This window comes from Mizuhopecten yessoensis, unplaced genomic scaffold (genome assembly GCF_002113885.1).
Source record: "Mizuhopecten yessoensis strain PY_sf001 unplaced genomic scaffold, ASM211388v2 scaffold10553, whole genome shotgun sequence".
Classification (NCBI taxonomy): Eukaryota; Metazoa; Mollusca; class Bivalvia; order Pectinida; family Pectinidae; genus Mizuhopecten; species Mizuhopecten yessoensis.
In genome coordinates this window covers 55,077-79,066 of record NW_018408604.1, presented here as the reverse complement: position 1 = coordinate 79,066, position 23,990 = coordinate 55,077, and the positions used below count along the sequence as shown (strand labels likewise).

Below are 23,990 nucleotides of genomic sequence, written 5' to 3'. Positions count from 1 at the left end.
CTGTCTGGTCGTCCATTTACATTTCTCGTTTGGACGCTAACGTTAGAATGAATGATTTCACATACATCTCAAACTTTGTATGGTAGGTACCCAAAGGAAGAAGAGAACCCCTATCAATTTTGTCAGAGATCAAGGACAATGTGACTAAAAACTAAATGCAGTTTATGTGTCCACTATTTCATTAATTTGGCAATCAAGTATGTCCAAAGTTTGTTTACAAATATCATTAATACAGGATTTCAGTGAAGTTTTGGAACTTAAGCAATCATAATAGGTACTTTCGGTTGATGTTGGTTTGTTAAAGCAGTTTTTACATCCACTTAACTACCAAAGCTGAGGTAAAACCACTCAAACAGTCTAACAAAGTATTGAGACTTTTGGAGGTTTATATATTGAGATTATGTAGAGCAATTGTTAAAAAACCCAATGCAATTGTTGTCTGTTTTTACAGTGTCATACTGCGGACCAGTCCACCAGATCACGTTTGGGTCCGTGGAGTCGGCCAGTGGTGTAATGGGAGGGGACACGGTTGTTTACAGGTGTTGGGCCGGTTACACGGCCGACAGGAACGTCAATGTGATATGTGGAGCGGACGGGAAGTGGGGGACTAGACCATCATGTCTGGGTAACTACATCCCTGTGTCTTAATTACTGTAACCACTGTGTGTTATAAATCACAATTATATATACTGTCACATCAATATTCAGGGACCACCTTTCGGAAGGTCCATTAAGTGGGCTTTATTTGCAGATTACTGTGGTCTTTTAATACAAGTTCAGTTCCTCGATACTCCAGGAGTTAGGTTCACTTATGTTCTCTGCACCCCTGGAATATGTCATAGCAAAATAGGGTTCACTTTCGCTCTTTGCACACCTGTGGAATATAGTAGAAGGCAAGCAGCTAGCTATTTAATTGGTCTAGGTTAAAAAAACCACCCAGACCAATCGCTAGTCTGGTACCTGTCATTTGAAGATTACAGAGGAGCGACACCCGGTTTCAAAGCCAGTCAACAAATTCTTTTGATGTACGTCAAAGGATCAAACTAATCTTCTCCACAAGGTGGCACACCGAGCCTTCAATTGTGCTATGACACATTCCAGGGGTGCAAAAGTGAGGATAACCCCTGGTTGTCGGGTTAACCAGCTAGCCAATCAGCGTCGTCGTTTTGCGAAGTTGTTTTGCCCAAGAACAAACAACTCGCTGTCGGTGGTAATAACAGTATCCAAGTTTATTTTTTGTTAATACTTCAATTAGTCAAACTATAATCGATCATGGAAAACAAGGATCGATTAATCGATTTTCAGAAACAAACAACCAGACGTCGACTAAATCGATTAATCGACACAACACTAAATGGCCCTAAATATATAACCATATTTTATTGCTGTCTGTTAAACCATAAAAAAGCAAATCACTGTAGTTAACATGTGGTATTTATACTTCGATTAGTTGAAAATATATTAAAAAAATAATTGAATTTTATCTTTTTAGCAACTGCATGCCCTGCCCTACAAGCTGTGTCTAATGGTCGCATAGAGGTTGTGTATGGTGATGGTACAGAACATCGGACAATACTCAAATTTTCCTGTATAAACTATTATGAGCTGATTGGTCAATCCCTGGTCACATGTCAGAATGGTGTATGGTCGACAAACCTCCCAGAGTGTCTGAGTAAGTATTCTTCTATTGTTGTCTGCTGTGAAATTGATTTATTTATTTCGGCTTATTTGAACTAATTTGAAATACTTTAATTGGAGTGTTACTTATGAAGTTGAAATTTCAACAAGTTACTTTTTGAGAAACGGTAGTTTTCTCTCAGATGTGGCTTGAAGTGATGAAGAAATGAGGAGAAAAATGCATATTTACAGCCAGTTTCCATACGTGATTTGGAAATTTGACGGGAGTATTATGGTATGGCGTCGTCCGTCCGTCTGGCGTAAACTTTTGTTAGTCTGGCAATCTCCTCCTACATTTTTCGACCGATCTCTTTGTAACTTAGTATACATTATAATCATGATATGAAGTTGTGTCTCACTTAAAAGAATTTTAATTCAACAATTTTTACAAAAGTTATTGCCCTTTGTTCATTTCAGTATTTGATTTTATAGCATGTCAGCTAACCACTCTTAGAATGATGCAGAGCTTATTTCAATGTAAGAAAGTATATAACACTATATGGCATTTAATGGGCGTATATTGTTCCGCCCCGCGATACTCTTGTTGGGGTATTTTGCCTTATTTCAGTCCACTTTTAAGGTAACAAGTATGAAATTAATACCAGGTGAGCAATGCAGGCCCATACAGCCTCTTGATCACATTAAAATGTGTATCCGTATGTAAAGTGTTGTGATTTGTGTTGTACAGAGAGGAGGTGCGGAAAACAGGTGATCGCCAACGCCACCTTGAGTGTTACCATTGACGACGTGGTGTATGTTGGTGACACGGTCATCGTTACCTGTAAGTCTGGATTCTCCCTGACCGGCGCTGACCCCTACAGGTGTGGAGTGGACAGTCCTCCATCTTGTGATAGTAAGTCTTCCAAAACTTTTCCTAATTCGCTAGGTTTTGATATCATATATTTATAAAACTGCTATAGGGTTTCATCATTCCCTGTAATAAGCCTATGGCTTAATTTTCGGATAACTTTAAAGTGAGAAATGACTTTGCACATTGTGATGATAGTTGATACTATATATTTTAATGACACACATAGCCCCGAGAATATTTTCAGAACACTCTTTATGATTGTATTTTGTTTATTTCATCTTTAATATTTTTCACAAAAGTCCTGAAAGGTATGGTTTACCCAAGGGATTTAACCCTTTCACCCCTATGTAACTCTAGTAGACTCTACCATGCATTGATCTGGATGAGTCCATTATGGTCTACAGTGGTTTTCTTTTCAGGACTGGTTTATTGATGATTAAATAACAGTTTCCAACTCCTTAGCTACTAGCGGTGGTATGAGGATCCTTAAGTGAGGAAGTAAAGGAATCTCTTCACATGGGTTAGAAAACCTGTAAGTTTGGTTTGTGTTGTAGATATAGACGAGTGTACGACGTCAGCCCCGTGTGATCCTACACAGATTTGTACTGACAACATAGGAAGTTATGTGTGTACCTGTCCGTCGGGGTTTAAACCTTCAACCACAGACCCAAATATCTGTGAGGGTAAGGCAATACTGTAAACTACTTCCTCCAATCCTTTCCCTCACAAAATCAACTTGAGGTGACAGCTTCCCTGATAGCTTAAAAAAAAGTTTTTATAATGTAAACCTTCCAAATGTCTCAACAGAGTATTAAGTTACAATTATGCTTTGGTATTTTATTAATGTCATATGTCATATGAAACTTTCACCCTACAACGGTAAAATCAATATTCGCTCAGTGTTATTTTCGCCCTTCACATTCGATAACCATGTTAAATTCTGTTTCTTACTGATGTTTGCTGTGATGATAAATTCACCTTCCATTGCCCTGATTATGGAAGGCGAAAATGGCAAAAATGAAAATGCGGCGAATATTTCCCGGTGTACAGAATGTGTGTTAAATTCATCCTCATGACATCAGGCGAAAAATTAAACTGGGGCGAAAATTTCCCCGCAAACAGTATCTCCCTTATCTGTTTCACCCCTATGTAACTTTAATAGACTCTACCATGTACTTTTATTGATGAGTCTATTATGGTTTAGGGTGGTGAAAGGGTTAAAAAAAGAAAATGTCGGAATATTTGTCTTTAATCCACTGTTGTATCTACTAACTGAACTGTTTACAGACATCAATGAATGCCTAGAAGACAACGCTTACTGCCAGATGGATTGTCAGAACACCCTGGGGTCCTACTACTGTCGCTGCCTGACGGGAGGAACCCTCTATCCGGGGCCTGGAGTGGGACAGCTCCAGCAAGTGGAGCTATTGGCTGGGGAGACTGGCCTTGATCCCTGGAACTCTTACTACACAAATCACACTTGTGTTCGTAAGTACAAAGTGAAAAGAAATTAATCCAACTTGGCTACATAATTTCGTGGACATTTTCCTTTCAAAAGGTTTCAAAATTGAATTTATCAAAAAAAAAAAAAAATTAGAGATGATAAAAAATTGAAATACAGTATAATCTTTTTAACCTGAATTCAGAACCCGTTAACCCAATGCCCATTGCCAGTACCTAACACCTGACAGTAATGGCCAAGCGCTGACCCTGTGTTAACATGAACTCAGAACCCATTAACCCAATGCCCATTGCCAGTACCTAACACCTGACAGTAATGGCCAGGCGCTGACCCTGTGTTAACCTGAACTCAGAACCCATTAACCCAATGCCCATTGCCAGTATCTAACACCTGACAGGAATGGCCGAGCGCTGACCCTGAAGACAGTTTTGATTGTGTTGTTGAACAATTGTGTTTTTATCCCCAGGAACCCAATGTCCACTGCCATCATCGGAGTACCGTACGACGGACAGGAATGGGCTAGCGCTGACCCTGAAGACAATTTTGATGGTCTTGTTGAACAATTGTGTTTTTATCCCCAGGACCCCAATGTCCACTGCCATCATCGGAGTACCGTACGACGGACAGGAATGGGCTAGTGCTGACCCTGAAGACAGTTTTGATGGTCTTGTTGAACAATTGTGTTTTTATCCCCAGGAAGCCAATGTCCACTGCCATCATCGGAGTACCGTACGACGGACAGGAATGGGCTAGCACTGACCCTGAAGACAGTTTTGATGGTCTTTTTGAACAATTGTGTTTTTATCCCCAGGAACCCAATGTCCACTGCCATTGTCAGAGTACCGTACGACGGACAGGAATGGGCGAGCGCTGACCCTGAAGACAATTTTCCTGTATAAGGACACTCTGACCTATTTATGTGACATTGGGTACACTGTCAAGGGCATGCTGTCCCCAACCCACACGAGGACCTGTCAGGCCGACTCTACCTGGAGTACACCTGTCCCTGAATGTCAAGGTCAGATTGAAAAACTAGGTCATCACATTTCAGGTGGTTGTCCCAAGATACGAATTATATATTTTCCTGGTATTAATTATAAATTAACATATTGTAGCACCATGAGATTTAGATTTATTCTTCAATTTGGTTGAAAAATTACATATTTCTCCCTCTACCTGGAGAACACATGTACTTGAATGTGAAAGTCAGTTAAAAAACTAGGTCATCACTTTTCAGGTGGTTGTCCCCAGATACGAATTATATATTTTCCTATTTTAGCACCACGAGATTTACATTTGTTTCTTCAATTTGGTTGAAATATTTGTTTTCACCCTCTACCTGAAGAACACCTGTACTGGAATGTCAAGGTCAGATTAAAAACTAGGTCATCTCATTTCAGGTGTTTAAACTCCATATCTGAATCCAGCTGTATTTTATTAACATGATTTTTTTTGTCAATTTGATTTACGAATTATGTTTTCAGAGTTTGTTACAGTATGTCATATACGTCCTTGTGAATATGCTGTTTAATTTAAAACATCATACCAATGGTAATGCTAAATCACTGAAAGCTAAAAAAAATAAAATAAAAATGAAGCTAAAAATATGTTATAAATGTTTGAAGAAACTTGAAGACAAAACTGTAGTTTCAGAATATTCAAAATGATTGTCTGCTTTTTTTTTCTTTTCTTGATTGATTTTATTTTTTAAGTATTGTCATATATTTGCTGGGTAATGATATTGGTATTGTTTTTGGTTATAGATGTGTCAGATCTTAACTTATTGTAATACTTCCACATTATTTTGCTAAGTTTTTGATTCTTGAGTGGAGTCATTGAAAATGTACATGATATCAATGTTGTTGATAATGAAATGGCTTAATGATGTGAAGCCATTTAAATTCCTCTACTTAAAAATGAAACATATTAGTCCTTCAAAACACCAATCTCCCTAAATTGTGTTCCAAAGTCATTACATGTATGTTAATTACTGATTTGAACTTTTGACATTTTACAGAGGTGACCTGTGATTCGAACACTATTGACCCAGGTTCATCAAACACCAAGGTGAAATATGGAGATTACTACGTACTGTCTTGTACGCTGCCTGACGGGTCTCCCACGACACAGAAGAGTTATTGTTCCTACCTACCAGCCCTCAAACGATACTCACTCGTTGGACGATGTGCTTGTATGTTACTTATAATTCAAAAATAATTGTTCATTGAACAATATCCTTGTAAGTATGGATTATGAGAAGTTCTTTTTACACAACCAATACAATTTTCTATGTGACGTTTCGATGACTTAAATACGATATGTACACTGTCACCTTCATCAGGCAAATGACCAATGAAGCGTATGAACACAAAGGTGTAAAATGTGTATGAGTTGTCCATAAAATCGATGTCGATTTCGGCTACGCTGGAAATGGAATCTGTACAATAGTTGTTGTATATGCACCAAAATGACTCAATCCAGCTACGCTTTGTTAACACTTGGTCATAGATGTGCGAGAGTCTTTGAGCCCCGTCTTGATTTAGAACTGGCCCACTGCGGTGTATCCAGATGACTTCCTTTATCTGCCGCTTGAACAGATTGCTCTCTCTGTCCAAAACTTTGGAGTTATCCCAGTCAATCACATGGTTAACATGTGTACACATTTTACATCTTTGTGTGCATACGCTTCATTGGTCATTTGTCTGATGAAGGTGACAGTGTACATATCGTATTTAAGTCATCGAAACGTCACATAGAATTTTTTTATGGGTTGTGTAAAAAGAACTTCTCATAATCCTTGTAAGTAACTTATAATTAAAAAATAATTGTCCAATGGGTGATGTCCTTGTAAGTTTCTCAGAATTACAAAAATAAGAATTTGTTGGGCATGTCCTTGTAAGCTACTTGAAATTCAAAAGTTCTATTTTCTTGCTCGCTGAAAAGGTTCTTCAATATTTTTCTCTGTTTGTGGAAAAATAGGTTGACTGAAAATGACAATTTCAGCATGGGTTAAATGGTATAAATTGATGTTTATCAGTGAATATTCATGAAATGTTCAAAATGAAAAATAAAAATTACTGCAAATTGAAACAAAATACAAAATAGTCATGGTCATCCCTCAGTAGTTTTACAGCTACAAGGAATACAAGATACTCTGTATAAATATCTACTTACCTGTTAGAAATGCTAACTTCTGTCTTCTTATGGGATATTTTCCTGGACCAGTTTATTAACGCATTCACTCCTGAAGTCACATTTGAGCCTTACCAAATCAAAGACTTAAGGCAAGTCCAGTTTAAAAATGTTGAGGTAAATGAGTTAAACTAGGTGTTGAACAAACTTGTTGCTGTCAGACTGGGATTCAGCCTCTGGAGACAGTTTGGGCAATAGGGTTAACTAAACGTCTGTGACCCTAAACCTGCGTCAATAATCGTATTTTGTCTCGCACAGATAACTGTGATTCTTCACCATGCATTAATGGAGGGACCTGTGATGTTTTGACCCCGACGACCTTCACCTGTAGTTGTGCCCCAGGTTATACAGGGGACTATTGCCAGAACTGGAATCAGCAGTCTGTGTGTACGATAGGGACTTGTGGTGACCGCAATCTTTGTCGTCCATTATATGTCAACGAAAGCTACGTTTGTTCCTGTACAGACCATTATACAGAAGGTACAAATATTTTTCAAATCAATTTTTAAGCCGCTCTTGGCGAGAGCCGAGCGGCTTATTAATTNTTTATTGATCTGGGTGTCTTTTTCACAGAGGTATTAAACATCAAGTAATGATATAAATAATAATCAATAATTCGAGGTTCTTATATACTGCTTTATCACAACTTAGTTTGTAGGTTGTCTCAAAGCAGTTCACAAATTATTATCCATGGTTATAGGGCTTTTGCAACCAGCCAATATCTTTCTCATCTCCGAGGGGAGCATATAGCTGGTGCTGCCATTTTGGCGCTCACAGCTAGCATTCAGCAATTCTAGCTCTGGGCAACCATGTACTCATTTACAGCTGAGTAGACTGGAACAAGCAGAATCAAGTATCTTGTTCAAAGATAAAACACAGTGCCGTGACGTGACTCAAACCCGCAACCCTCCGATCACGAGCCTGGTGTCCTACCACTAGACTACCATGCCTCCTATCTAAAGTATCTATATATATGTTTAATTTAATCAAATTGTTCTGTTCCCTTGACACAGATGGGAAAGGTATTTGTCGACAGAACAACTACTGTACGGTGTCACCTTGTCAGAACGGAGGAACATGTTACAACGGTGTAGGCCAGTACAAGTGTGCCTGCGTCCCTGGTTACGGGGGACTCAACTGTCGCTATGACTACAACGAGTGCCTGCGACTCCCATGTAAGAATGGAGGAACTTGTATGGAGGTCGGCATCAACGACTACAAGTGTTCTTGTCCTACGGGCACAATAGGTAACTTATTTAATTCAATAGTATAAAAAACATGGTTATTTAGTTTTCATTTTCATTTTCAACTACAGTAAAATCTTGTTATACTGCCACCATTTGGCAAGAGATATGTTGGCATTATAAAGGAGTTTGGTATTAGATCGAGGGAAATATAGAATAGAATTCTTAAGGAAAAGAGAGAAGGAAACCTTGAAATATGTTGGCGGTAAGTGAGGTGGCAAATGAAACGAGAGATTTTACTGTAGGTGTTGGTCATAATTTTGACCTGCATTGTTTTTAGTTGCAGTTTATTGATGCTCAAACTCAGCAACAATAGAAGATTTAGAGACATAGAGAATAAGGGTGTATATTGCATCGTATATATATTTATCACATAATGTACTGTGTTATCCATTGAATATACCCATGTCATATTTTTTGGGGATATTAAACCCATGTAATATGACCTATCAGCCCTGTGATTGGTTGTAAGTTTCTCAATTGTTTCAATTGTGATGTCATGCCTAGGACAAGTACATGACATCACAGACTTGCGATATGGACTCAAAATAGCGGCTTTTTATACGCCCGTTGAAGACGGGCACATATTATGTTATCACGCGGGCGGGCGGGCGGGCAAACGATGTCCGCTCGATATCTCGAGTAATTATTAACGGATTAACTTCAAACTTCACAACAAGGTTAATTACCATGAAACCTCGGACAAGTTCGATAACCGCCATTATCCGACCATAATTTGTGGAGTTATGCCCCTTTATGGACTTGCCGAAACAGTGTCCGCTCGATATCTCGAGTAATTATTAACGGATTAACTTCAAACTTCACAACAAGGTTAATTACCATGAAACCACGGACAAGTTTGATAACCGCCATTATCCGACCGTAATTACTGGAGTTATTACCCTTGGTTTCATTAATGCGATGCATGCGTTCCATGATGTTGTATTGCACTCATTGATCTACCAGTTATGTTGAATGATTTCTCTTTTAATATCAATTACTCACAAATACTTCATATATTTCAATCATACAAACAACTGCTCATTCAATGTGTGACGGGCGTATTATATACCGCTCGCGGTAACCTTGTTACATTTTCAGGTTGCATGAAAATTGACGTTTTACACAAATGAATGCCACAAATCTTCATTATTTTTTTGTGATAAAAAGGTTTTTACAAACGTTTTCATTTCATATGAAATTATGTAACTCGTCACAAATTTTTCATTTTAGCTCGCTTAATTGAAAATTCTTAAGACTCATTTCATAAATCTCGTATGAAATGGAAACTCATGTTAGATCCTATATATACAAACCTGTAAATTTCTTGATTGTGCAAGTAATAAAGATGAAGGAACTTTAATTTGTTGCGTATAATTCAGGATAACGATTTGTCTTCTAAAAAACTGTAGTAGGATTCTTTCCGTCAGAATTTGATGTACCAGTCAGCATGATGATTTCAAATCCTTTTCTCAAATAAGTCAAGCCAAAAATGATCTGATTAAGTTCAGTCTCAAATTTTTGGTTATTGAAACTATCTGGATTTATGTCCATAGGTAAAAACTGTGACGATGTTGATGAATGTGCGTCGAGCCCCTGTGATGCTGAGAGAACAGATCAGTGCTACAATCTCGCTAACGACTTTTACTGTCAGTGTAAAGACAACTTCTATGGGGAAACATGTTCCGTAAGTATTCCCAGAAAAACGTGTGACGTAAATTGTGCATTTGGTCACTTCATCACGTTCACTTATTGGCCAGATGGCAAAATTTAGGAATCTTCAGATTTTAGTTTTATAACCATGGATAATAATTTGTGAATCGCTTTGAGATGACCAACCAACTAGGTTGTGATAAATTGGTATAAGAATCTCAAATTATTATTATTTATTATCAAATCAATTATTAACTGGTCATAATATCCAAATAAAATGATTTTAGATATAATTTTCTATCATTGATGTTTTGCACCAATTTCAGGAGGAATCAATATATTTACCCTGCAATAAGCTAAGGTTGCCAATAATTAAGTTCTGACTGAAAGTAAGGGGTGGGTTTATTGCAGGACAGTGAAAAAGCATTTGTTAGCCTTTCTATCCCGAGCTGTATTTAACATGGGTGGGCTTATTACCAGGCATAGGCTTGTTGCAGGACAATGAAAGACAGTTATTTTATGAAAGTTCTTGGATTTGTAGAATGGCAATGCGTGTGACAGCAATCCTTGTCACCACGGAGGTATCTGTACACCTGTGGGCGTGTCATACACCTGTAATTGTGCTACTCACCTGACAGGTGTGAACTGTGAGCTGGAGCGGGACAAGTGTGACAACAACCCGTGTCAGAACGCTGCCACATGTTACAATCAGGTCACAGACTACATGTGTGTGTAAGTGTCATTATGACTTCTGGGGCGATCAGGTTTGTTCATATTGATGACCTTCACCTATGTTCAAGGCCACAGACTACATGTGTGTGTAAGTGTCATTATGACTTCTGGGGCTATCAGGTTTGTTCATGTTGATGACCTTCACCTATGTTCAAGGTCACAGACTACATCTGTGTGTGAGTGTCATTATGACTTCTGGGGCTATCAGGTTTGTTCATATGGATGACCTTCACCTAATTTGTTCAAGGTCACAGACTACATCTGTGTGCAAGTGTCATTAAATATGTTTTCTGGGGCAATCAAGTTTGTTCATATGGATGGCCTTCACCTATATTGAAAGTCACAGGGGTCAAATGTAGTACATTTGTATAAGAAATTTCTGAATAACCAAAAGACCTAGCGTCATAAAAAAAAAAATTGCTGCAGCTTAATGAAATGTGGTATCTGGATGAATGACCAATATTGGAGGTCAGATTATTAAAAAGGGTTTTAGGTCTACTAACAAAGTTTATTAAGTTGTAGAGAACAACCAGTGATGAAATCTTTCAACATGGAGTTGTAATGTTCATAGTAATGATACACTCCTATGTAACTTTGATAAAACGTTACCAAGCATGATAAACGTTACCAAGCATTGATCTGGATGAGTCTACATTGGTTAAAGGGTTCAAATTATTTTGACCTATACTCTTTTTGAAGGTGACAGATTTGAGATCAATAACATGTGAGCTACATAGGACAGTTTGGCCTTTTGTTAGGTATTTGTTTGGTGTTTAAAGTTTGCATATTTACTACATTGTTTAACAGATATGCTTCAAACTATGCAACAGGCTATCACATATCTGGTGGTAGGAATCAGTTAAAATTTCAATATCAATGATCAGTTCAAGGAGCATCTTAACTCTGTATGGTCCATATGATCTATGGGACAGACCACACATTCTTCCCAAAATTAGCACCATTTTAGGAAAAAAATAACACTTTTTCCTGTGGCAATATATGGTGATAGAAATTATAATATATTCACTCTGTATTGCAATACACTGTGATGCACTCCAGAGCTATGATCAATCGACACACCTACTTTATAAAGATAAGTAGATTTTAGGAGAAATTTTCCAAGCATATTTTCAAATGAATTTGAACTTCCATTTTCTTCAAATTATTTAAAAAAAATGCAGTATCAACGCAGAAATGTAAGCAAATTGTTTTGAACGATCTACAGGTGTCCTTACAACTTTATCGGGAAATTCTGTGATGTGACCTATGACCTCTGTGTCCTTGCTGACCACTGTGTAGGACCTGACAGCACCTGCTCTGTTGATGCTGGGGGCAATGTCGCCTGTGGATGTTCGACAGGTCTGGTTCTATACATTCAATTTTTAGCCCGTCGTTTCACAAGGGTCAATAAGTCTGCCTAAAAAATGTCTCAATCCAAGTTCAATCTTAGAATGCGAGCTTCATATTATCACGATAAAGCCTACAAACTATCAAAAAATTGGGGCAAAGTGTGAAGAGGTCTCTTAACTAAATTGAAAGTGTAAAAAAAAAATGGGCACTAACTCTTTCAAAATTCGTCAAATCTGAACTCCCAAAGTGAAAACACAACTACATGCCATTATTTGGTTTTAGAAAAAAAACAAACATTTTCTCAATATTAATGAGACACATCTAATTGTTTTACAAAAAAGGCTCCCCAAAAAAATGGTGATAACTTAAAATTAATTATAACAGAAAAAAACTATTTATACAGTGAGTGCTAGAAGTTGATTTAAAAACCACTAGTCTGTCGAGCTAGTAGTTTCTGACTTTTTTAGTCCGTATGCAAATTCCTCTATCCCAATAATATTCAACATGATGAGTTATACCAGATACTGACTATTCAATCAGGCTAGTAGTTTTTGGAACCACTAGTCCAGCTGGAGATTTCTGTAGTGTCAGACTAGCAGGCTACCCTTATTGTCAAGCCATTCACAGGTATAGTAAAATATACTTAATCTAAAAAGGACGGTGTTTTTGCTATTTCGGTTTTACAGCTGTTCTTTCAATGGAAGTTTTTTCTGCAGCAATATAATAATAATAATAATAAGGAGGGATTGTCACTACACTTGAAATTCTCATTCAATTTCCCACACTGTTTCGTCTAAGAAAGGTGAAATATTATAAATGTGATATTGTTGAATGAAAAATCGATTTTGGAAGAATTTTGAATGTGATGTAAAATCTGTTTCAGACTACACAGGAACAGGATGTACTACACCAAGGGTCCGCTGTGATGTGGCTTCGTGTGACAACGGAGGGACATGCTCTGTGGTCAACAAACAGACTCGGTGTACCTGTCCTCCAGGTAAGACCCTGAGTTTTAACTCGTCTGGCACGACTGGTCATAGAACAGTGTTTGGTCCTTCATCTTTTTATTCCTTCACAATTTAGGGTAGTCAGAATTATTCTGATGTCTTATCGACTTTTTTTTATATCGCTCTGTCGTCGATTAACATCAGAACTGCGTCCCTCTATAATATGCGGGAAATAAGCGACCCGCACCCGTGTCGCACTTCAAACTGATATTTTAGAAACAAATCGTCACTTTCACACACATGTCGCACATGGATCGAAAAAATATATTCTTTATGCATAAGATGAACATAAATTACATGCCTCAAACATCCAATACATTCACTAAAAACATATTTGTTCAAACTTACTCTGTTTTACTCTAGTTTTTTGATAGCTCCACCTTCTAATGCCACGTGACAAATCTCGCCGGCCTACGTCATAACTTTGGGAAATACCTTCGGTAACGCGAGATCTTGTCAAGTCATGTGACATTGCTCATGCCCTAATTTCCATTAAAAACATGGGTTGGTATAGAAAACGTTGGAAAATACTGTTCGTAATGATCTTTGAAACATGTTATTGATACCACCTAGTGCATAAAGAATAGGTATTTCGATCCATGTGTGACATGTGTGTGAAAGTGACGATTTGTTTCTAAAATATCAGTTTGAAGTGTGACCCGGGCGCAGGTCGCATATTTCCCGCATATTATAGAGGGCCGGAGTTCTGACGTTAATCGACGACAGACCGATAAATAAAAAAGTCGATAAAACTCCAGAATAATTCAGACTACATTTAGGGGGGGGGATTTTGCTATGTTGTCATCAGATTCATTGTAATCAGTTAACCACCTTCAGGGGCAACAGGGCATTTAAAGGGGCACCCTTGTCTTGCAGACATTTTCTAGATCCTTAAACGTCTTTAAAGAACCAAAATACCTTAAGTCATGACATGGCCATTTGGCTAATAATTACCTTAGATTGAGAGCTGTATTTCCGATAAGATATTTTAAAGTAATTTTTTTCTTCTTCTGTTAATGAACTTATTCAAAAGATATTTATTATTTTCACAATTTTATTTTAATTCATATGTAACTCATTCTTTTCAGGGAAATATTTTTGTGTTCTGATGTAATTTCTATCATTTCGTTTCTACAGGATTCGCTGGGGAGAAGTGTGAGGTCAATGTAGATGAGTGTGCCAGTAATCCATGTCCTAGTGGCACCCTCTGTGAGGACAAGATCAACGCCTACAGGTGTTACTGTCCTGAGGGTAAACTTGGCATCAACTGTCAGAAAGGTACAGCTCTTCATCACATGAAACATTACCATCAAGTTCCTTTCATAATTAAAATATGTCTACTAACTTTTCAATATTGAGTTTAGCCGAAACGTGTATAGCCCCCACATCCAATATCTAGTTGCCGTTATCACCGTGTCAAGCTGTCTGTCCATTCAGAGATTATCTTGGAATCCAGATGTTTTACCTGTTTTGAAATTTGACATGGTGATGCATGTTGTTATGTTGATGTGCAATAGGGTTTTAAAAATTGACCATTTCAAAGATTTTGCAAAATGATCGCTGTGGTGTCTGCTCCGTGATTATTGGAGAAATATATACAGTCAGGCACTTTGCAGGGTCATTGCTTATTGTCAGTGTTCTAGTTAAATCAGTCTTCACTCTTGATTAGAGAAATGAATTTATATTCTTCTAATTGGTGAATATCTCTTGAACCTATAGATTTGAATGATTTGATATCATTTCACTAAATTCAAATTTGATAAAGCAGTAATTTTTATGAAATCTTTTTTGCAGAAATCCATTATGACTTTGATATTGTCCTTCAAACCCCATCCGTGCGTATGCAAGGTGAAATGGTGGACAGGAACGCCCTCTTTACTTTGAACTCAACCTCACTGTCAGTGTCATTGTGGTTCCGATTTGCGTCTGCTGATGGTTCGGGGGCCGACAAAAACATTGTCTCCATTTATGGATTACGGTAAGGGACTACGTATGGAACTCATGGTGAATTGTAAATAGATTGAGAAAAAGGACGGTTAATAAAGAATGATTATGGTATAAATTGCTTTTAGTTCATAAAGCCTGCATCCATATAGTTCGGGGCCTGTGTTCATGAAACTGTTCTCATACTCAAGCATGGATTCTGTGTTCAAACCATACATGTCAAACGATCAAAAAGTAAATGTAAACATTGAAAAAAGTATTTGGTTTTAAGTCTCTTCAATTTGCTTCCAAATCATTGACAAAATAAGATTTGTTTATCAATTCATAACCAGAAAAAGAAATTACGCTTGAGCACAAAATCCAAGCTTGAGCATGGGAACGGTGTCATAAATACGGGCCAAGAGCCTCTACAGAATTCTGTTGAAATACTTGATCAGAAATCTTCACGGCAGTGTTGTTCTTGTGGTGTCTGCTTTACAATAAAGTTGATTGTTTATTATGATGATGAATGTTTCTTGTTATATAGTGCTTCAGTACAATGTACGTACCAAACAATCTTGGCCCAGAAAATTTAATAAAAAATTGTAATGTGACTGTGTTTCCAGGCATAGGCACCGCTTTTCTTACTTCAGGTCACTATTATGAAATGTTGTACTGTTCTGATGATGGCATACCTTAAGTGTGCCGAAACATGTAAGCTATAATGAATATTGCTGTTTAACCTTCCTTCGAATGTTGTCTATATATAGCCATCACTACCCAAATTCTGTTTTTATGTAAACTTGAAAATAAGACTCTACAAAATCATTTTGTATACAATATATATATTGTTTTATCAAATGTGCCACGCTTCATGAGTGGGATGCCACAAAGTAATTAGGTAGTGGAGTAGACCACTATCAAACGAAATCCTATACTACCTCAGTATTTTCAATGCATACATGTATTCTAGAGGTTATACAGGTGTTTGGCTTGTTATGGGTCAGTATTTCTAACAACTCCCATATAGTGCCTACTATAATAACACAGCACAGTGACTGAATACCAAATCCAGACCATTTTATACACCAGTCCGGTTGGATACCGGTACTCAGTACCAGGACCGGATTGGCACTTGCTTTAAAAATGACTGGTGCATATACCCTTTTCAAAATATAACAGACAGAGTCCAATTATCGGTATTGGGGTGAAACTAATGGAACATTTTGTCAGTTGTATATTTTGTTTTAACCATCCTTTTACAAAACTATTAAAAAAAGCTATTAAATGTATATATGTTATTACAGAACAGGCAGTAGACACTCAGCTGTCAGCCAGTTCCTCGTCAGAAGTCGGTCAATCCTTGCTCAGGTTAGTGACAGCATCTCTGTCCAGGCCATCGGTAACGACCTAATGGATGGACTGTGGCACCACCTGGTGGTCACCTGGAACGGTCAGAAGAATCTTGAAGGCGGTGGAGTGACTGGACGTTTGACAATGTACCTGGACAATGTAAAACATAAGGAGGCTGATGGTGTCGGCTCCAAAGCCAGACTTCCTCCATTGTAAGTACCTTCCTCTCTGGGTTTTATACTACATCCGTACCATCATCCTCATAATTCTGGGGGTTATGCTCACTGTGTTCTCTCACCTCTGGAAGATGTCAAGACAAAACTGAAGACACATAGTTAGCTATTTAATTGGGCTCTGGTGAAAAAAACTCACCAATTGCTAGGATAATACCTGTCCTTTGAAGATTACTGTTACATTGCTGTGCGATACTTTTGATGAACGTCAAAGGATAAAACTAGTCTTCTTACATCACTTCTCCCTTCTGCAAGGTGGCACATACAGAGCGTCTAATTTTGTCATGACATAATCTGGGGGTCGAGAGAACGTCGGTGAGCATCAACCCCAAAAGTTCCGAGGATGCTGTACCATAGGGTACCGTTTGCTGTCAAGGCAACTTCTGTCTGAACACACTTAGGTTGTGCAGGGCCCCTTTCACGTATCCAGTTCAACCAGTTGAAACAGTTGAACCTGAAATAAAACAAGAAGGGCATATCTGAACCGAGGCTGACCTCAGTAATATTCGGCACATGTATGTAGATTGCCAAATGTGCTTGACCGAAACTAAAATGCTGACTTTTGCTAGTTTGCGTTATTATGTTATAAAACAAGGTCAATCCACCTGTAAATTTTAAGATCGTTATATAATTTAGTGGATGAATATTTATCCTCTAGATCTGGATCAGGAATTGACAAATTTCAAACAGTTGTAATTAATGTTGCAGAGGAAATTTCTGTTCAAAATGCAAATTTTCCAGATTTCTGCAGCCAAGATTAACAAAGTTTGACGAAGAGGTAGAATTAAATTAATTTGATAACATTTTAAATTTTTAACATGCATGTCTTATTTCAGTGGGTGGCTTGTGATTGGAGGAATCTATGATGCATCAACCAATCAGATCGTCCGATCGAATGGCATTGTTGGTCGAATCAGTCGCCTGTTTATAGTCAAGAAGGAGCTTGACTCTGCAGTCCTGATAAATGAACTTTACTCCAACAGGAGGTCGTACGTCCCTGTGGGGGTGGTTCATGGTCCAGTGATTTACCAGGTTGAGCACGGTCCACTGACCATAGACTACAACAGTGAGGTAGAAACAGATGGATGCTTCACTCAGGAATCTTGCCGTGGTCTATATCAAGGTATGATCACATGACTGTATTCTCAAGTTTCGATTGGTCCATCCAGGACTCTTGGGGTACATTGTAGATGGTGGGGATCCATGTTCCACTCTAACTGGAACCTTTTCACCTGCGTGACAAAAGCTCTAAACAATTATGTCTGGAAAGAAAAACCTGTGTCGTGGAGCTTTTATGAAAAAATAATCATGATGAAACAAACAAAAAAGTAACCAGCCAGTGAACTTGTTATTTTATTATTTCAGCAACGAACTATGCATCTGTGAGAATCTGTCCTCAGGATCAGTATGTGACCTTTGACCGGGATAAAAATGCCATCTGGACTTCACCGCTGTTTGATCGAGCAGTATCAACAACTATGAACAGATATACTGGAGGTGAGTTGAAAATCGGAATAGAAAAAAAAATTATGAGTGTTTTTAAATTGATTTTCTAAAACATGAACAGCTAACCTAGTCCAAAGAACTTTTGAGCTTATGCATGCATTGTCTGTAGTGACAGGCAATTGGTTTAAAATCCTAATGAGTGATCGATTGCAGAATTGGTTCATAATTTTATGAGCTTGAATACCTGACGTACAGGATCTTACATAAATGTCAATGTCATATTGAAATGCAGCACCTTTAGGTTTTATTATACATGTTTATTATCATATTGATGACGTAGTAAAACGGGTCAGTAATGTGACAAAAGTTATCATTATATGCTTGAAAATTTCTCGCAATCACATTGGCCGTATACAATACACCTGACCTGAGTCCTCAAAAACTAGTGTAGACTGGTTATTATAAGTCTAATTGCGCTCGTTAAATTTTGTTGGCTCTTTTAAATCTCGACCGAGAAATTAAAGAAATAATTCGTTATATTGAACCTCTACGACACTATGATGTTATATGGAAACCCTGTAATGTAACGTTCTACCTCATTAGCGGAGGAGCTGCGTGCTGGTGTGTATGGTATATCAGCAGCAGGGTTTGACAGTGACGGCAATGCGGCGATGTGTACCTACCGACTCTATGTGAAGCGTAAGTAAGGGAGTACAAACGAACATTCTCTCGTAAGATTCATCTCCAACATCTCGCAAGAAAATACAAATTTCGTTATCCTCTGAAATGGAACAAGTTTTCTGGCTGTGTTAAATGTGAATTTCTCTGTATAAAAATTACATTACCACAAATGTGGTTGTACATACAGTTAAGATTCAGTAAGACCCAGGACAAGATGCTTCTGCCTTAAGGTGCTAAATTTCTCCCTATTGACTGGAGACTAGATCCCACACACTTTGATAAATTCTCCTCCCAAAGTATCATCTGCCTTAAAAGACTAATATAATCTTTCCCCACCTTGGAGGTAAGTTGGAATAATCTCAACCCAAGGGGTAGGATTCTTACATGTCTAGTCTGGAGTTTTGTTGAGGGTCAGATGTTTAATAGTAACATTGAGGGTTGAAATTGTTCAAATCACTCCTAAAGTGGGGATCTATCATTTTTCTCCCACATCAAATACAAGTGGTAGCTTCATGAATGCAATTGCTAATTTCATACAAATTTCCAGCAAATCAGAGTTATCTTCCCTGATCTGCTATTGTTGACCTGACCTGGCAGGGGAATCCCCCTATCTTTACCCTAGGGTAAAATAAAAATATCTTTCCCTGACCTTAAGGATCCCCGTCCCACTGCACTGGTTTTTTTTGCCCCTGCCATAAAATGTTCATTCAAGAACAGAGAAACCCAATTATGTTTTATGGTACCATGCAGCTCAAGAATTTGCAGAGTGCTCTAAAAGATCATGCCCCCAAGCTAATCCTGTCTGTGACAGGTAACTCTTATTGAAGGCCCTACTTAAGAATCCAAGGGACAGCATAAATAACAATGAAGGTTTTAAGTACATGTAGATAATAACAATGACCAGGGTTTGTAAAAGCATTAAAAAGGCCCTAAAATTAAAGGTTTGGTCTTGAAAAGCCTCAAGACTGACAAAAAGGCCCTGAAAGCCCTTAAATTTGACAAAGATGTCTTGGAAGGGTCAAAATGAGCCCTTAATTTAACTATATGATCAGTAAACCTTGATTCTATATTAATTTTGGTCGTTTAATGGTGTTATTCTCATTAATGAATTTAGAAAATACAAGAAAATGAAATATTTGTTACCAATAGATTTCCAAAGATCTTGATAAGATAGTAGACTAAAATGTCACCATCAAACTGATTAAGATGATATTTGTAAAGGGCAGTAAAAAGGATATTTATATATATCGGTTTTATAACAATATACAAAAGCCTCTGAGCCAATTTGTTGTGTAGTGTTTGTATGATGAATCTAGAGGCATCCAGAGTACAAATACAGATCTCTGTATTTTGATCATTTTGCAACTGCTGGGAAATTTTAGGCCTTAATTTTACTGAAAAAACCGTTAAAAAAGCCTTGAATTTCATAGTAATTATTCTTGTACGAACCCTGAATTACAATAATAGATATTAATTTATCACATAATTTACTGTGTTATCCAGTGAATATACACAATTATATGTCATATTTGTTTGCGTATAAACCCAGGTAATATGACCTATCAGCCCTGTGATTGGTTGTAAGTTTCAATTGTTTCATATATGACATCACGCCCTCACAGACTTACGCACTTGAGTCAAAATGGCGGCTTTTTACATTTAAAGATTACATGAAAATTGTAGTTTTACATGAATAAATGCCACAAATCTTGACTAAGTGACAAAAAAGATCTTACACTTGTTTTTATGAAATTTATAAATCTCGTCATGAATTTTTCATCTTAGCTCGTCAGATGCTCGCTAAATATGAAATGGAAACTCATGTAAGATCCTATATTTACCTCTTCCTCCTACAGGCTCTGATTGCAGGTCTCTAGATCTTCCCAACCACCTTCAGGAAAACCCTATAGGTGGCCAGAGGGTGTGTTCCTCGGACCGAGCCAACTGTCTGGTGAGGTGTAATAACCCCAACCAACAGCCAATGAGGGCGGGCCAAGCCTTCTACAGCTGCTCCAAATATGGGCAGTATGACTCGGATGACCGGATGGAACCATTTTTCTATCCCTCCTGTGCTGGTCAGTGTTTTTCAGTGTCAAAATATCAAAAAAGGAAAAATATCAAAACAAATCTCAGTCATCAAGAGAAAATAGAAAAAAAATTCGGTAAAAAAAAAGAAAAAAAAAAAAAAGAAAAAAAGGAATCCGTAGTCTTTTTTAACGTTAGATGGCCAAGCAATGAATAACAAACATTTGTTTATAGAGACAGTACTAGTCCACCCAGTGCTTTCCTACAGAGAAACATTAACATTTCAAAAATAAAAAAAAATGAAAATCTAGTCTATTTTATCGTTCGATGGCCAATTAATGAATAACAAACTTATTTCTTTGTAAATATTCCACCCAGTGTATTTCATACAGAGGCAAACTGTCTGATTTATCTCAAGCAGTTCTTAATCTGAAGTGATTCGTGAAATATTTTACAAATATTCCTATCTTGACCAGATGCTGTTGTACAAAGATACCATGCAACCATGGCTCTGACCTTTGACCTTCCTGAGGTCTGTGTGGACACACCCACCTTGAAATCAAAGTTTACAGCTTCACTGAGAAGCTTGAATTCTGTGTGGAGTTTAAGCTTGTGTGAGGAGACAAATTGCACCCACGAAGTTACCAAGGTTGACTGCCTAGTAACTGACGTTACTAAGGTTGGGGTCAAGGTCAAGCTAAACTTTGTACCGTAAGTAACATTTTGAAAATCACTTATAGAACAGAGCCTGTTTTGTTATGTTTTTTATGATAATTTCTGCCACATTTCCAATCGCAAATAGCCTAGCTCAAAGTTTCAAAACTTTACTTGATTTGGAAGAGAGAGAATTTTGTAGTGTTTTCAAAGCTTAAAGGTTACGTCCCGGCCACAATTGAGATAAGACCAGGTGCAATAGCCAATGCTTTTCGCCCTGCTGAAAGTTCATGGTGTAACAAGAAATCCCCCTTCCCCATCCCCTCCCTCCATAGTTAACCAAAATTTCTCACTCTTCCTTTTTCTTCACAATATATTATCGTTTCATTGGTAATAGTAAACTCCTTTCCAACAGTCAAGATTCTGAACGAAAAATATCTCGGAAGGTCAAGATAGACGAGCAGTGTTTCACTAAGAAATATGAAGAATTAATTTCCTTTGTTAAAAAAATCATGTCATGTTAGCCTTAGTTTAAAGCCAACATAGGATTTATCACTATTTTGATGGGACTGGTACATATATCCAATAAATTAGATAAAGATAATGTTAATTAAACAGTCATTTGACATTTCAATAATTTCATGATTTATGATGATGATATGTTGTACAGGGGAGAGGTAGAGAATTCCATCACCCACACGACCTCCGCACCCTCCGATGTCCTTGCTGCGGCCGTAGACAATGGCGATCTCACAATTCAGGTAAACTGTTAAATTATTCATATTTTCGACTTCTTGCAAACTATAAGATTGGTTTTAAAAAAATGGCTCCTTTTCACCAAGGCAGAAGTTGGTTCATATGTGTGTTACAAATATTTTCTCGTTTCAGGTAATGATTGACATTTTTTTCTGTAGGGTTCTGATGCTGATGTCATGTCCTTGGTGATATCACTACAGGGGCCTCTCTGTCTGCCTGGGTACCAAGTGTCCGGGAACTACTGTGGTAAGTTTCTATCAACAAGACGTGTACGTTTTCTGGGTATATTTGCAGTTACACCTTCCGTTGTATTTGGCAAATATGGGCCTTCTTGTGGCTAGCTCTGGTAACTTTTAGTTTCTGCATTAATATACCTTGGGGTTATGCATTTATGATACACCATGAGTTAATGTCAACTTGGCGACCATTCCGAGAGGATGAGACGTGTCACAAGAAAGCTTCATATTATGAAACTGACCAAACAAAAACGTACACATACTGTATAGTTTATAAAGTAGGTCACAGTGACCTTGTTCTATGCTGGCTTAGTTTTGTCAATGTTATATGTAATTTTGGGGTAAATTTTTAATATCTCAAATTGGAGTTTTGTACTTTATGTTACTCGGATTAATGTGCTTGTTGCTTGGTGTGATTGTTCACCAATTGTGTGCAGACTAAGTACATACCATATTTCCCGTGCAATAAGTCCAGACTGGACCAACACATAATCTTCAACTGGAATAGGTGAGGGGGCTTATTACAGGAAAACAGTTGCTGGCATTTCTACTGAACTGCAGTATCTAGCAGATATTGGTGGGATTATAAACAGGCATGAGCGTGATACTGGATAAATAGGGTACATCATCATTTCTCAGATTTAAATTTGTTTGTTTGTTTGTTGACCAGTTGAGTGCGGACCAGGTACATACTTTTCGGCGGCGTCTGAGACATGTCGGTCATGCTCTAAAGGCCAGTACCAGGACCAATGGGGACAGACCAGCTGTAAGACGTGTCCAAATGCTGCTCACACCACCTGGGGTCAGGGGTCAACATCTAGCTCAAACTGCTACAGTAAGTATTGTGATGTTTAATTTTGTCTAGATAATATTGTATTTATCCTATAAGCCAGTGGGGCAGCATATTGACTCAAAGTAAGGAGTTCAACTTATTACAGGACAATGAAATTTGTGATTTATGCCAGAAATTTACCCCCAAGTTTCATGTCTTCCAAAAACAAACTGCTTTCAATGTTATATCATCTTCTGTGATGAAAACAAACATCTAAATGACATTTTCAAATATTCCCTGCTGGTCAGCCATGAATGTCAATGTCAAACTAACAGTCTGGTGGCTTTAATGAGTGATTAACCTGTGTCTGGTTTCCTTGGTAACAGCTTTGTGTGGCGGTGGAAATTACATTGACCTCCGTGACGATGTGAGGACGTGTCTGGCCTGTCCTAGAGGTTCCTATTAGCCCGCGGACGCAGAGTTCTACTGCTTGGAATGTGATTTAGGTCTGACAACGGCTTCTTCAGGTTCAAAAGACAGCAGCGACTGCATTGGTATGTTAAGGAATTTAAACTTTATTTTGCCAGTACATGTAGAGTATAACCTATCTTAATCATATTCAGAGTATAATCTTCAAAACTCCAGATTAGGTTTTGATCAAACATTTCCACTTCCCCAATTTGAGTCGTTTGATTGATATAAGATAATTAGATATAGTTGTACCAGTTGAATTTATGAAAATAATTTATTAGTGCCAAATTTCCAACTGCACAAATTGTGTTG

The 23,990-nt window shown here is 37.8% G+C and overlaps 2 protein-coding genes across 2 annotated transcripts in view; both read left to right on the top strand.

Annotated features, from left to right (window-relative positions):
• Nucleotides 1-599: 599 nt before the first annotated feature.
• LOC110461051 (sushi, von Willebrand factor type A, EGF and pentraxin domain-containing protein 1-like) lies at nt 600-23,673 on the top strand. The gene is made up of 25 exons (XM_021514323.1): nt 600-625; nt 1,493-1,672; nt 2,366-2,530; nt 3,043-3,171; nt 3,776-3,976; nt 4,762-4,968; nt 5,968-6,141; nt 7,401-7,622; nt 8,156-8,389; nt 9,943-10,073; nt 10,581-10,771; nt 11,997-12,130; nt 13,005-13,118; nt 14,266-14,406; nt 14,923-15,106; nt 16,359-16,616; nt 17,474-17,760; nt 18,003-18,134; nt 18,687-18,782; nt 20,621-20,926; nt 21,266-21,500; nt 22,114-22,204; nt 22,358-22,445; nt 23,106-23,270; nt 23,594-23,673. The coding sequence occupies exons 5-25, from the start codon at nt 3,814-3,816 to the stop codon at nt 23,671-23,673; spliced, it is 3,633 nt and encodes a 1,210-aa protein (XP_021369998.1). The 5' UTR covers nt 600-625; nt 1,493-1,672; nt 2,366-2,530; nt 3,043-3,171; nt 3,776-3,813.
• LOC110461050 overlaps nt 23,674-23,990 on the top strand; it is a 14,545-nt gene continuing 14,228 nt past the window's right edge. Inside the window, exon 1 of the mRNA XM_021514322.1 lies at nt 23,674-23,761. The gene's annotated coding sequence lies outside the window, so the exon portion shown is untranslated. The remainder of the gene's footprint in view (nt 23,762-23,990) is intronic.

What these genes read in the sequence shown, in the direction of transcription:
- LOC110461051 (XM_021514323.1), top strand. Translation starts at nt 3,814, where the DNA reads ATGGATTGTCAGAACACCCTGGGGTCCTACTACTGTCGCTGCCTGACG. An exon ending in ACTCGTTGGACGATGTGCTT is followed by an intron (nt 6,142 to 7,400) that starts GTATGTTACTTA and finishes TGTCTCGCACAG; the next exon opens with ATAACTGTGATTCTTCACCA. An exon ending in ATCTAGCTCAAACTGCTACA is followed by an intron (nt 23,271 to 23,593) that starts GTAAGTATTGTG and finishes CCTTGGTAACAG; the next exon opens with CTTTGTGTGGCGGTGGAAAT.